The 14,281-nt window shown below is 43.3% G+C and overlaps 1 protein-coding gene across 1 annotated transcript; it reads right to left on the bottom strand.

Annotated features, from left to right (window-relative positions):
• Positions 1-1,057: 1,057 nt before the first annotated feature.
• STARD4 (StAR related lipid transfer domain containing 4) lies at positions 1,058-11,973 on the bottom strand. Its single transcript, XM_063128610.1, has 6 exons — positions 11,879-11,973; positions 7,889-8,006; positions 6,908-6,957; positions 5,958-6,084; positions 3,992-4,106; positions 1,058-1,415 (listed from the first exon to the last, which is right to left on the bottom strand). The coding sequence occupies exons 2-6, from the start codon at positions 7,991-7,993 to the stop codon at positions 1,189-1,191; spliced, it is 624 nt and encodes a 207-aa protein (XP_062984680.1). The 5' UTR covers positions 7,994-8,006; positions 11,879-11,973; the 3' UTR covers positions 1,058-1,188.
• Between the last annotated feature and the right edge of the window lie 2,308 nt (positions 11,974-14,281).

The following is a 14,281-nucleotide window of genomic DNA, read 5'->3' as shown; positions in this document are numbered from 1 at the left end:
TATTCTTGAAAATCCATTTACAAATATCTGCATTTCTTCCTGCTATGTGTAGCTCACCCACATCATATGTATTTCATATTCCTGTAATAAACTGAATTTAGTTAAACAAACCATGTGAAATTCTCAAGATCTGAGGTAAGCATCCTAAATGTAAAGCATTTTAAAAACAACAGCAACACACACTTGGATTTTAAATCTGTATACAGCAATCTGAAAGTAAAAGGATTACCATTGCCTTCAAAAGTCCTTGACGTCACTTCGTTTGTCGCAGTAAGAGGCTTCATTTGTGATGTCTGGTCCTAAGACAGCAAGAATGCGTATGCCCCAATCCAGATATAGTTGCAGGCAACCGTGCATGTCCCGCCCATGACAACGGTTGGCAATGCACACTCCCATTCACACTGTCATGTGAATGAGCATGCAGATCCTCCACCCACTGTGGATGGGCACAGGCACACTTCACATGTGCATCAGCATACAAAATAACCAATCCAGCTGGGCCAGAGTATGTGCTCATTCAAAGATCACCAGGACTGATCCATAGTTCAGATAGTTCTGAATATAAGCCAAGGTATTTGGTTGGCCATTGTAGGAAACCGGTTACTGCACCAGATGGGCCATTTGATCCAGCAGGACTCTCCCTGTAGTCTTAATATAATCTCTTTGAAATCAATGAGATGAAAACATGCTTCCTACTGCCTCGGCTTAAAAGCGCAGTAGAGGGCAAAGCAACAAATACAATCCATGTCTTAAAATTGGGGCATATGCATTTTCCTGGAGGTGGGTTGGATCCAGATTGTGTCATACTGAGTAGATCCACAGAAATTAATAGGACTCAAATCAGTCATGGCTAAATTAAGTCCCATTGATTTCAATGGGACTGCTCAAAGAATGATATAAATCTGGATCCAGCACATAATTTGAGAAAGTCAAGACTTTTTCCAGGCTACAATCCAAAAATATGAAACAAAACACTTGCCAAAGAGTTAGTCTCATTGAACTCAGCGGGTCTTACTTCAGTGCATATGTTTCCAATTCGTCTGTGCAAATAAGGACTACTGGCACCAATAAGGAAAACACTACAGATCTTCATGCAGGAAGCCTCAAACCCACCCTAAGTTTTAAAAATCTACTGTGCGACGTGGAAGAGGGTTGCAAGAAACACAGAGAGTTTAAGGTCGGCACTAATTATGCCTTCAGAACTTTCCTGAGATCAGAATAAAAATTTGCCAGTGTACTGGCCATAGCTGTATCCACTGCAGACTGGGGGAGCATTCCACGCAGATCCGTCTGAATAAAGCCGATCAAAAGGCTGTGCCTAGGATTGTCCTTGAGCGGGAAACAGAACCAGCCGCAGGGATGGTTAAATCCTCGGACAAAACTTGGTCTTACTTCACCACAGTCCAGGCTAATACCTGTATTAAAATAAGACACTGCAATGGGTTGAAATTCTCACATAAAAGGAATGCACCTATTTTGTCCATGGGGCATCTTTAAGCACTTATTAGGGCTGTTGCGCTATCCAAAGGCACTTGTGGGGGAGGCTTCCATCTAACAATCAAAAACCCCAAACTAGGGTTGCCAATTGTTCAACCTGCCCTTGCTTCTGTGCAGCTTGACCTGCAGAGGTACAAGAACAGAAAAGCTGGGTCTTTTTAAAAGCAGCATGCCTAAGGAGTTCCTTGCATCCCTGGCAATGTCATTAGGCTCCTTTTGGTGTTTATGTCAAAAAGCCTTTCCTGGTTATGAGTTCCTTCATAGGAGATCGACAATCTCAGAGCCAATTCATGCATCCCACGTGAAGTGCAGCATGAGAATCGCATGCTCTCTCATACCTTGCCATGATTTCCTGTTTTCCTACATAGAAAACATTGTCGTGCAGGAAAGTTGTAATAAGTCAAGTGGCCCTCAAAACACAGTAGATTTGCAGGAATATTGAACATTAAATTCATAATCATCAGCTCGGCTTCGTCCATTTTCTTCTGCTGCCCCTTACGCCTGGAACGCTCTTCCAGAACATTTGAGAACTACAAGTTCAACCGCAGCTTTTAAAGCTCAACTAAAAACTTTTCTTTTTCCTAAAGCTTTTAACACTTGATGTTGTGCAGACTTCTACTGTTACTTTCTACTGTTAGTTTTACCCTACCCTGTGCCTGCTTACCCTACCCTGTGCCTGTTTGCATTCTCTTCCCGTCCTTATTGTTTTACTATGATTTTATTAGATTGTAAGCCTATGCGGCAGGGCCTTGCTATTTACTGTTTTACTCTGTACAGCACCATGTACATTGATGGTGCTATATAAATAAATAATAATAATAATAATAATAATAATAATAATGACCAAAGCACTTCTGTAAACAACCTTTAGGAGTACAAGGGACACATCTGAACAAAAGCTTCCCATGCTTACTGCTGGTACGAGAAATATGTACTCCAGAAACTCAACGCACCTTTCAAGTCCCTTGTGCAAACAGTGCTCCTGTTCAGATCATGCTATTATCCAAGCTGATAGATCTATGTTCAAGGTAGCATCCAGTGACCATATAGACAACATGCCCAGAGAAGAAGGCACAGGCTAGTCCTGGGTATGAGAGGATACCCTTGTCTCCTACAAATCACCCTTCTCCCCTGAGACAGGCATGATTTGTGAAGTCAAGATTCATTATTTACCACAAGGGGTGGGGAGCCCTTCTCAGCCAGAGGGCCAAATTGGTTCCAGGCAAGTCTGTGGTCCGGACTACCCCCACTACTCACATGTGGGACCATGACACAACTGCTTGCCCACATACTCACACACACACAGGAAGTCATACGTTACCTTTCCCCTGTCATGCCTCACCTCAAAGAAGAGTCCTCTGAGGAAGAGAGCCAGCTCATGGTGCCGCAGCCAGAAGCACAGCAAGGGGTGGAGGCCCCAAACAACAGTGTTCCAGAGGTTTCGCAAGTGCAGGAGGCAAAAGAGCAGCCTGGCACATTGGGCTGTATGCCAGAGATGCCTGCATTGCAGGAGGTGGAGCTGGAGGTAATTCAGCCGGTGCAGTGGAGAAAAAGCAAACGGCTGGAACAGCGAAGGAGGAAAAACCAATCAGAGCAGGAGAGAGCACCTAAGTATCACACCCAGCCTTGACAACCCAGCTGTGCTAATTAACAGCCAGCTATAAATCAGACCAGGCCCAGGCATACTGTCTGTTTCCTTGGCTTCTTGACCTGCTGGACCACAACTCTGATTCCTAGACCCTTGGCAACGCTTCTGATACTGCTTTTCTGGACACTCCCTGACTGCTTTGATGCTTGGCTCCATGACCCCTTGGCAACAGACTACAGACTGACCTGAATATGCTTCTGCTTTGTGATACCTGACTATAATTTCATGGAGAGGACCTGGCCTACCAACCTGGCTTAGGGCATGACCCACCTGTAAACAGGACAGTAGCCAAGGAAACAGATGGTTTGCTTTCAGCAAGATATGCCTGGGCCTGATCTGATTTATAGTTGGCTGTTAATTAGCACAACTAGGTCCTCAAGGCTGGGTGTGGTACTTAAGTGCTCTCTTCAACTGTGATTGGCTTTTCCTCTTCGCTGTTCCAGCCGTTTGCTTTTTCTCTGCTGAACTGGCTGAATTACTTCCAGCTCCGCCTCCTGCAACTCAGGCATCTCTGGCATGCAGCCTGAAATGCATTGCCCCAGGTTCAATCTGGTAACCCCAATAACAGGCCTAGTATAGCTCACTAGCCACAATTATTAATTCAACTCTCCTTTGCACTAAGCAACCTTTGTACAGCACTTAAAGGTGCAAAGTGATTGCCAGGATATCTTTCTTCGTAATGTTACATTTCTTTCTATTTTTAAGTTTGTAGATGTGAAAGGCAGCAATACAATTATTGCTTGCAAGCATCAGCCAAAACCAACATGCAGTTTATTTCCGCAGAATTAGTTAGGTGTGTTTGGTAGAGTAAGGCTGGAAGAGAAAAAATGTTTAATGAAAAATTACCACATGACAGAAGTCCCTCTTCATAGTCAGTTGTGCAAGAGAAGTCAACGAACTCTCTCGGCGCAATAATGTTCCACAGTTGGCCAGCTGTTGTGTAACGCATTACACAGCAATTCTGCAGAGCAATCACAAAATGCTAGTCCAGGAAATATTCAGCAACAGCAATATAAGGTGAAACATTTTCCAGGGCTTGATTTTTCCACAGACAATTTCCATTCATTAGTAACAATGAATGGATGCCAATTGCAAATACAATATTAAGCAAGTCCATCAGTTTCAAAGTTGTAATTCAAATGTAACGAGAAAGAAATGCAGTTATGAATTTCTCATCTAACTTAGCTTGATTCTTTAAGACACCTTAGATTACATAGGATGATGCAATTTTAAGATGACGTACCTACCAAGTGTAGCCTTATATCTCCAAACCACAAGAATATCTAACTACAAAGTTGATATGAATTCAGCAAACTCTCAACCCAACCCCAGCCTCAAAAACGAATGAAATGTCCACATCTCCTAATAGAAGAAAAAAATCAGGTTATCCTACAAAATGCTCACAACTAGCCAAACGTGATGAGATGAATCCTCTGTTAAATAGGAAACATCTTAAAGAAAACTAGCTTTAGATACTTGGATAAGAATTAAATTCTAATCATCATCATTCTTTATTTACAGTCAACAGACCAATACAAAACAAGAAGACACATAATTCCATAAAGCAGTGCAAAGTAAGGGAAGTGGTACAAAACCATTAAAGATACTGGATTGTTATTCTATGGTTTTTGGGAAGGGAACAAGATCAGGTTATTAAAAGCCTTGCATAATGAAAAAGGGAGGGATGTATAGGTGATGAAGTTGCTAATCTGTGGATTTAAACACAGACATCCATAAGAGATCTGGTGTGGAAGTCTGTTTTTTGCATGCTGAATTTAACTCTCCAGGTTTTTAAAAATAATTAAGACAACTGGAAAGTAAAATTCAGCATGCAACAAAATAGACTTTATATTAAAAGTCATTTTGTTACATCTTAGTAATTAAGAAAACTGACTTAAATCCATACATCAGAACTAAAGATGCCTGGCAAGGGTACAGAACTGTAGAATCTACAGGCTTTTTTTTCGGTCCTTTGTTCAGTTTCCAGGACTCATTAAGATGCTGTACTGAAGCCAGGACAATCCTGCTGAGGGTCACTCCTTGCTCAAGCAAAGAGGCTTTGAAGATTAGGATGTGCTCTTTGCTCGTCATTCCCTACTCAGGGAGGACATTAAGTTCGCCACATTAAAGTGAACAGATTGCGAGGTTTTATAACTTTTTCAAAAAGGCTGAGCTGAGCAAATTAGAAAAGAAAATAACATTCAAAAGAAAATAGGCTTTAAAATTTAAGGCGAGGAACCTGTGGCCCTTGATTATGTTGAACTCCCATTCCCATCAGTCCTAACCAACAGAGACAATGGAAGTTGTAGTCCACCAACATCTGGAGGGCTACAGGTTCACCACCCTAGGATTAAGGCCATGAATCAACTAAAGTTAAGTAATTTGAAACTCCATCAATCACAATGGAAGACAATGAGACTTAAAACTTCTTAACTTTGGCTTGATCAGGTCCCATTAACAATCCTATCAAAATTAATGCTCAAAGCTGGTTGTCTTTGATTGGATCAAGCCGTAATAGTTCAGCTCCATCAGAAGTGAGAGGTATGGCAATGTTGCTGCCATGTTGCCTCAATATTGTTATCAAAACTCTCTCCAGTGCAACACACACAGATCTGATCTGTGTAAGACAAGAAAAGGAGAACATCATTCTGAGCTTTACAAATGAAGCATGAATTATATTGATACATATATACATATGCACACAGGTTATTACAAGTTAAACATATTGCAAGTTCCATGCTAAGGGCCTGATCAACATATAAATGGAATTCCTACCGGTGTGAATGCATAATATATATGAACTAAGTGTTACCTCTTCAAACTCATCAACAATGTCCATTGTGGTCATCAGACTGTCCCAGTGTAGCCGATAAGGTCCTGGACGTATGTGATCTACTATTCTGTTGGCGACATCCTCCACAATCCCTTGTGTCTTGTAGCTACAGAATAAGATGTAAGACAAGGATGCTTAGAAAATGTTAAAGCCTGAATAAATATCCACCAGTTTGTCATAGCTTACATATGGGTGATATACATGCTAATGTCTGTTTTATTTTCAGTAACTAGAAATCTTAGGAGCATTTTCTTCCAGGTAAAATTTTATTCCCAATTCATCAGATTCCACATTATCTTCTTTCCAAGTGAAAGGGTATTCTCTATGAATTTTGAGAGAGAAAGATCTGTTGTTTTCCATTTATTTGCTTTGAGGCTGAGGAGCTGCCTTACCTTATTTTTAAAGGTTCTGCCACAAGCACTCCCCACAAAATGGCGCTACAAGACCTATTAAGCCTCTCAGAATGTCAAAAACTGAATGGAAATAAAACAATACTCCTTTAAAAATGGAATTAAATGTGATGTAAAAGTTGCTGCTTGACACCAGTTGTATGATAGATGCTAGGCCAGTAGCATCTAGAAGTCCTCACCATCTCCATTTCACAAAGTACTACAAACTGCAATGGAGTGGTTAGCAGAGATAGGGAGAGGTTAGCAGAGATAGGGTGGGGTGTATCACAACTTCCTAGGCATTTGGATCCCGAAACAATAACTTTCTCCTGCTGGGAGTTGCATATCCATAACAGCAGCCAGCATGTGTCACAGCTCCTAGAGAATAAATTAACCCTCAATGGGCTGCCATGTCATGCAAACCAGGTCAACGACTTAGAGAGTAATCCACTTCTGCTCTAATTCAGCAAGTTTCACACACCCCTTGCAATACAAAAACACCTGTTTACTAGAAATAATATTTGTAGAAGTTTAACTTACAGGTATCCACTAAATTCTTCTGATGGCTTACGCCAAACCGTAGTATCTTTCTGTTGAAGAAAATGAAGGATCACAGTATTTATACACTATTAAAATGCCTCAATTATTCCACACCTCTGAAAGTGTGTATTTATTAGTACTGGGTTGTTGTTTTTAATGTATTTAGTTTTTTTAAATGTTGTATAGTACACCATCTTGAGAGTCTATTGACTGAAAAGCAGAATAGAAATATTTCAATGAAATAAGTAAATAAAGTAAAAATAAAATCAAAACATCAAAAATATATTTCAGACTACAGAGATCTCTGAGGGTTCTTTCCATTAATGTGCATCTTTTAGAAGCTTGTTCAGTACACTTATATTAATTCAACTTTGTTTAAAACAACAACACCCAGTACATTTTAAAATAAATTCTTCAGTTTCTCTCTCTCTTCACCAATCACAACTCAAGACACCATCATCATAACAAAGACGACCTTAAATCAATATACAAAAGAAAAAAATCTTCGTAAGCCGTAGAATAGGGCATATCAACAGCTACGCCATCTCAACATCACACTTCAATAAAGCATCATAGTTGTGTGGACATCAGAGCTAATACAAGTGATGCAAATGCTGAGGATAAGAGGTGTTGGGTTAAATTTGTGTTAGTTTGATAAGGTCCAAAAACTGATTCAGCTTCAAACAAGATTGATAAATTTAGTTTTGAAGACTAACCAGGAAAAAGAGTATTTATATTTGTGTTAGCAATAGGCCTCCATTTTCAGCCAGTTAAGTAACAACTGATGGTAACAAGAACACTTTTTCAGAAAGCATACACGTCACACTGCCCTTTTTGCTTCAGTGTCCCACCATTTGTGGGGAAACTGGGGATCACCCCTATTTTATTCTTCAAATACCATCTCACCTAGTACCCCAAGGAAATCATCACACTGGTTATCAAAACAAACGAATCTGCAACAGTTCTGGCTCACTAACTTACTGTTTTCTTAGCAACTCTCCATTCACCGTCTTCAATGCCGTAGTACTGGATGACTGTATTTTTTAGCTTTGTAGCCAGAGAAACTACATCCGGAAAGTCTGTCATTCTCTTTTGTTTTCTACCAAAAAAACAGGATGCAAAACTCACAAGTCAGAAATGTATTCCTTTTTCTGTTTCCTGTTTAGCATTAACACCATGATAAGATGATCAGCCTCAATTGGTCTCCCAAGTTGTGCAACAACATGACTCTTTTAAAGGATCACCAGAAAGAAGTGCCAACCAAGCATTTGGCCCAACAGAGCAGATAGTTTCTTATTACAAGGTCCCACAATTATAATATCCAAGTTAAAGAACCGCACACGCAAGTTGCAAGTGCATCCCCCATCTCCTTCTGGAGAGAGACTATGAACATGAGACCATTTCCACATGGCTTAGGACCACAATACCTGATGGAACGCCTCTCCCGACGTGAATATACCTGGTCACTACGTTCAACATCTAAGGTCCTCCTCCGAGAGAAGGCTCGGAGTGTGGCAACGAGGGACAGGGCCTTTTCGGTGGTGGCCCCAGACTATGGAATGATCTCCCTGATGAGGCTTGCCTGGCGCCAACGCTGCTATCTTTCCAGCGCCAGGTTAAGACTTTCCTCTTTGCCCAGGCATATGGCGGCACATCTTAATCACCCACATGTTTAGGTTTTTTTAATGGTTTTTAATGCTTTATGTGTGTATGTTCTGTGTTTTTAAATGTTAAATTTTGTATACTCATTTTTATCTCAATTTTAGAATTTCTGTAAACTTCCCAGAGAGCTCTGGCTATGGGGGCGGTATATAAGTGTAATAAATAAATAATAAATAAATAATACTAGCCTAGGCTGTAGTGTACTAGCCTTGAAAAGAAATGGTCCAGGTTAAAAGAGGTTGAAGATCATAGAATAGCAGAGTTGGAAGGGGCCTACAAGGCCATCGAGTCCAACCCCCTGCTCAATGCAGGAATCCACCCTAAAGCATCCCTGCCTCTTGAAGGCCTCTAGTGTGGGAGAGCCCACAACCTCCCGAGGTAACTGATTCCATTGTCGTACTGCTCTAACAGTCAGGAAGTTTTTCCTGATGTCCAGCCGGAATCTGGCTTCCTTTAACTTGAGCCCGTTATTCCGTGTCCTGCACTCTGGGAGGATTGAGAAGAGATCCTGGCCCTCCTCTGTGTGACAACCTTTTAAGTATTTGAAGAGTGCTATCATGTCTCCCCTCAATCTTCTCTTCTCCAGGCTAAACATGCCCAGTTCTTTCAGTCTCTCTTCAAAGGGCTTTGTTTCCAGACCCCTGATCATCCTGGTTGCCCTCCTCTGAACACACTCCAGCTTGTCTGCATCCTTCTTGAATTGTGGAGCCCAGAACTGGACGCAATATTCTAGATGAGGCCTAACCAGGGCCGAATAGAGAGGAACCAGTACCTCATATGATTTGGAAGCTATACTTCTATTAATGCAGCCCAAAATAGCATTTGCCTTTCTTGCAGCCATATCGCACTGTTGGCTCATATTCAGCTTGTGATCTACAACAATTCCAAGATCCTTCTCGTTTGTAGTATTGCTGAGCCAAGTATCCCCCATCTTGTAACTGTGCATTTGGTTTCTATTTCCTAAATGTAGAACTTCGCATTTATCCCTATTAAATTTCATTCTGTTGTTTTCAGCCCAGCACTCCAGCCTATCAAGATCACTTTGAAGTTTGTTTCTGTCTTCCAGGGTATTAGCTATCCCACCCAATTTGGTGTCATCTGCAAATTTGATCAGCGTTCCCTGCACCTCCTCGTCCAAATCATTAATAAAAATGTTGAAGAGCACTGGGCCCAGGACTGAGCCCTGCGATACCCCACTTGTTGCCTCTCCCCAGTTTGAGAAGGTTCCATTGATAAGTACTCTTTGAGTCCGATTCTGTAGCCAACTGTGAATCCACCTAATAGTTGTTCCATCTAGCCCACTTTTAACTATATTTTATCAGAATATCATGGGGCACTTTGTCAAAAGCTTTGCTGAAGTCAAGATATATGACGTCCACAGCATTCCCACAGTCCACAAGGGAGATTACCCGATCAAAAAATGAGATCAAATTAGTCTGACAGGATTTGTTCCTGACAAATCCATGTTGGCTCTAGTAATCACTGCATTGATTTCAAAGTGTTTACAGATTGACTTCTTTATAATCTGCTCCAGAATTTTCCCAGGGATGGATGTCAGGCTGACTGGTCTGTAGTTCCCAGGTTCCTCCTTTTTGCCCTTTTTGAAGATAGGGACAACGCTAGCCCTCCTCCAGTCATCCGGCACCTCACCCGTCTTCCATGATTTTGCAAATATAATAGACAAAGGTTCTGAGAGTTCTTCCGCTAGCTCCTTCATTACTCTAGGATGCAGTTCAAGATGGACCTTAACATGTAGGTGCTAAGATTTCCAGAGCTCATCCTTAAATTACTGCATAGGTTTGGGCTGATATGCCCCTCTGTGACCACAGAGCAGCTAAGCAAATGGTAGTCAGAGGGGCTGTGTGGCTTGTGCCAAAACAGGCCACCTCTGACAATGGGCCAGATTAGCCAAAAACAGGCAAAGAGTTCCAAGAAGGAACTATAAAAAGAGGCAAGTGGACAAGGAAGTCCAACACTCACAAACCATTATACTGACAGTCTGGACCAGCCTTCCTCAATCTGTTGCTTTCCAGCTCTGTTAGATTACAACACATGACTGAGGAATGGTGGCAAAAACATGGCGACCCTGGGCCAGTCCCTGCCTATCCAACCTAACTTACCTCACTGGGGTGTTGTGAAGATAAAATGGAGGGGGGGGGAAGAACCTCGTATGCTTCCCCCCATGAGCTCCTCAGAGGAAGAGTGGGACAGGAATGAAATCATAAAACATAGATAAATGACCTGCTGCCATCAAAATGATTGGGGATTTCAATGAGCCCAATTCTTTCATTGGTAAACATGCAAGATAATGTGGGCGGGGGGACACTCTTTTGTGTTCAGGTTTTCCTAAGATTCCATTTTCACTCCTGATAACATTTTCACACACGAGGCTTACAGCGGCTCTAGCTTCTATCGGGGCGAATGTGAAACATGCCTTGGCCCTTGTCTCTGGATGATTTGGGCTAGATTTAGACGACTGCTTTAAAATGGTATTGAAGCACACTAATAACTGCTGGGGCATAGTACACATTCCATATACCGCTTTCATAAGTGTTATATCCTGCTTTTATTCCACATTGGTAATGATTTGACACAAGGTGCAGATCTGCCCTATGAGCTCCATCCGACAAGCGTTTTATTGCACGCCTGTTACTGGGCACTCAAGGAATTTGCACAGGTCCCTCACATGACGTCGTCTGCCTCCTGCGGGTTTTCTGCCCCTTCTGGCCTTCCTTTCACGACAATAAACCCCTGGTTAAGTCTGATGTATTTTTAAACCCGGAATTGCTGCTCTCTCCTGCTGTGTGCAGGAGAAGCAGCGCCATTAGAGCAGCGGACTCAATGGGCCTCGTGCTCATTCTGTACCCCCTCTTTTGAAAGAGGAAATAACTCAGGAACGAAAACACAGGCGGAGAAGCAAAGGTAGGGAGCGTGTTAACACACACACCCCGCCCCCGTGTGATGGAGCTCCTTGTCTAGGTAAGCCGGAGAATGCTGCCATAAACCGAGCGAGCGGGGCTCAGGGGCGATGTAAAGATGGTGGATCCGATTTCGGGGGGTGGGGGGCTGTAAATCAGCTCTGGGTTTGTCCGAACCAGCAGAAGTCCAAAGGACCTATCCAAGGTGCTGAAACCATTGGGGGGGCAGGGTTCAGCACTTTGGGCAGCTCCTTCATAGTCCGGCTAGTTCTGACTGAAACCCAGAACAGATACGGCCCAGAGCCTCCCTCGGCAGCGCACCTGCCTCCAGACCCATCCCGCTCCCCGTGCGGACGACGGTGCCGCCGGGCAACGCGCCGCCTCCACTCACCGGGGTCCGGGTCTGCGAGGGAGGGGGCTCTTCCAGCACGGAGCTCCCCTACGGCCACCAACGGCTCGACGCCACCAGCCCGCCTCGCTCCTGCCTTCCTCGCAAGCCTGGTTTCTGTTCCTTCTCCAGCCCTCACCAGGTCGAGCTACTCATCCCCTTAGCCAATCAGAACTCTGCCGGCATCCTTGCCGCAGCCAATAGCGGCGCCTCCGTCTTCCCGGCCGTCTTCTTTTTTCCTCCCAGCTCCAGCTCGACAGCATCGCGCCACCCAAAGAGCTACAAAGTAACGCCCGCCCACCAGCCTCCCATTCGCCTCCTTCGTCCCCTTCAACCCCTCCTCCTCGCGCTCAATGCCATCTGCCAAACGGATGACAAACGGCCGTTCCTCATTGGTTGTTGGCTGGAGGGTGGCGAAGGGTGACGCGATGATTGGCCAGTATGAAGATGGAGCGACAAACTGGGGGAAAGGAGATCCCAACCCAAGGGGTGTGGCCGAGAATCTGTGAGGTGGAGCTTGGGATGCCCGTCTCCAGCAGCGCTAACTGACGGAAAGCGGGGGGGGGGGGGGACACGTCACTTGGCTGCTCTCTGTGATCATTGGTCAGCAGGACTTGAAGCGTAGCGGCTGGAGACCGTTGCCCTAAGATTGGATCTACAGGTGCAAGAAGACTGAGGTGGGAGAAAATGGTGTGGTGGAATTGGCTGTACCATTTCTGTGTGCGTAAGGGAGGTTTCCCAGGTTTGCTTGCTCCTCTACGTTAAAAGAGAATCTCTTTGCAAACGGAAAGCTAGAGAGGTTCTATCATAAGCCTTTGCCAGATGTATTGTTTTTCTATTTTCAAGGCTTTTTTTAACGTAAGAGGAACATTCAAAAGTACAGCCAACCACCCCTACTCTGCCTCTACCACTTCATCTGTAGATGTGATCTTCAGCCAGACTGAAATCCTTGATAAGCCATGAGGCTCACACTGGGTGACTTTGGCCCAGGTGTGTGTGTGTGTGTGTGTGTGTGTGTGTGTTTTCAGCCTAACCTACCTCACAAGGCTGTTGTAAGGATAACATGGAGGAAACCATATACACCATGAACAGCTTATCTACTTTGATTTGCGGAGAGAAAAGAAGGGGGAAGAGAAGGAAAGTGTGCCTTTTGTCTCCTCCAAAAATGTTAATTTTCTATATGGGGTGGGTGGAATTGTAAGCACCAAGTTGGGAAAGGCTCCTACATGGAACCTGGGCGTTTAAAGGATCATTACTTCATTGATTTATTACATTTCTATACTACCCAATAGCTGAACTTCTCGGGATTGAGAGGTTTGGAGATGATCAAAAAGACCTCAAAGTTTCCAGATGCCTAGCTCTGCCCACACGCCTAGCTCTGCCCACATAAAACCAGTGTTAAAAAGATCTGCACTGGCTGCCTGTTAGCTACCGAGATACGTACAAGGTTATGCTATTATCCTCTAAAGCCCTAAATAACTTGGGACCAGGATACCTAGCAGGCCACCTTCCCTTACATATACTCAGGCGAAATTTATGATCGTTGGAGGAGGCCCTGCTCGTCATTCCAAGACAAACAGAATGTCGTAATGAAGAACCTCTTTAGCAGCACCCACCCTCTGGAAAACCCTCCCTTGTGCAGTTTAGTAGGCGGAAAATGTAACATCTTTCAAATGCCTCCTGAAAACATCTTTTTAGACAAGCTTTCCCTGGACTATAACTTATTCTGGTTTTATATGACTAAAGTTTAAAAGTTTAAATCTTAAGTTGTATATTATGGTTTTAATTGTAAGCTGCCCAGAGAGTGTTGGCTGTTGGCCAGTATAAATATTAAATAAAAAATACCTTTTGGAGAAACACCTTTCTGGAAGGAAACACCCTCATAAATGACTCAATGGTAGAAAATGTTGACTGACTGTAGAGATGGACAACCCAGGTAAGAAGGAATGGAATGGAATGGATTGGAATGGAATGGCTGGAAAGGGGGAAGAGAAAAAGCACATAGACATAAAAAAGTAAAACTAACCATCTTGTGTGGATAGGTTCACACTGAGGAGCTATTTTAAATACCCTCAGGGGCAGACATAAGAGCTTCTGTAGATATTAATGGAGAAAACAAATGTAGCTAGGACTGGGGACAACTATGACCACCCAACATACCCCAAAAGAACCCAGAATGGAGGAAACCAAATGACGACTGATCGTGCTCAGTGAAAATGGAATGCTGGTGGAATGAATGTTGGTGGAATAAAATAGGGAAACTAGGAGGAGGGAATAGAATGGAGTGGTTAAAATACCAAACAGAAGCATTCCACGCTCCAACATTTTGTTGCAACATTTTGATGTTCTAAAATACCAGTGGCAGGAAGGTGAGGGAGGATAGACAGCAAGGGAATATTAGTCTTC

Source organism: Elgaria multicarinata, chromosome 6, assembly GCF_023053635.1.
Source record: "Elgaria multicarinata webbii isolate HBS135686 ecotype San Diego chromosome 6, rElgMul1.1.pri, whole genome shotgun sequence".
In the NCBI taxonomy this organism is placed as follows: domain Eukaryota; kingdom Metazoa; phylum Chordata; class Lepidosauria; order Squamata; family Anguidae; genus Elgaria; species Elgaria multicarinata.
This window is presented reverse-complemented; position numbering and strand designations above follow the sequence as displayed.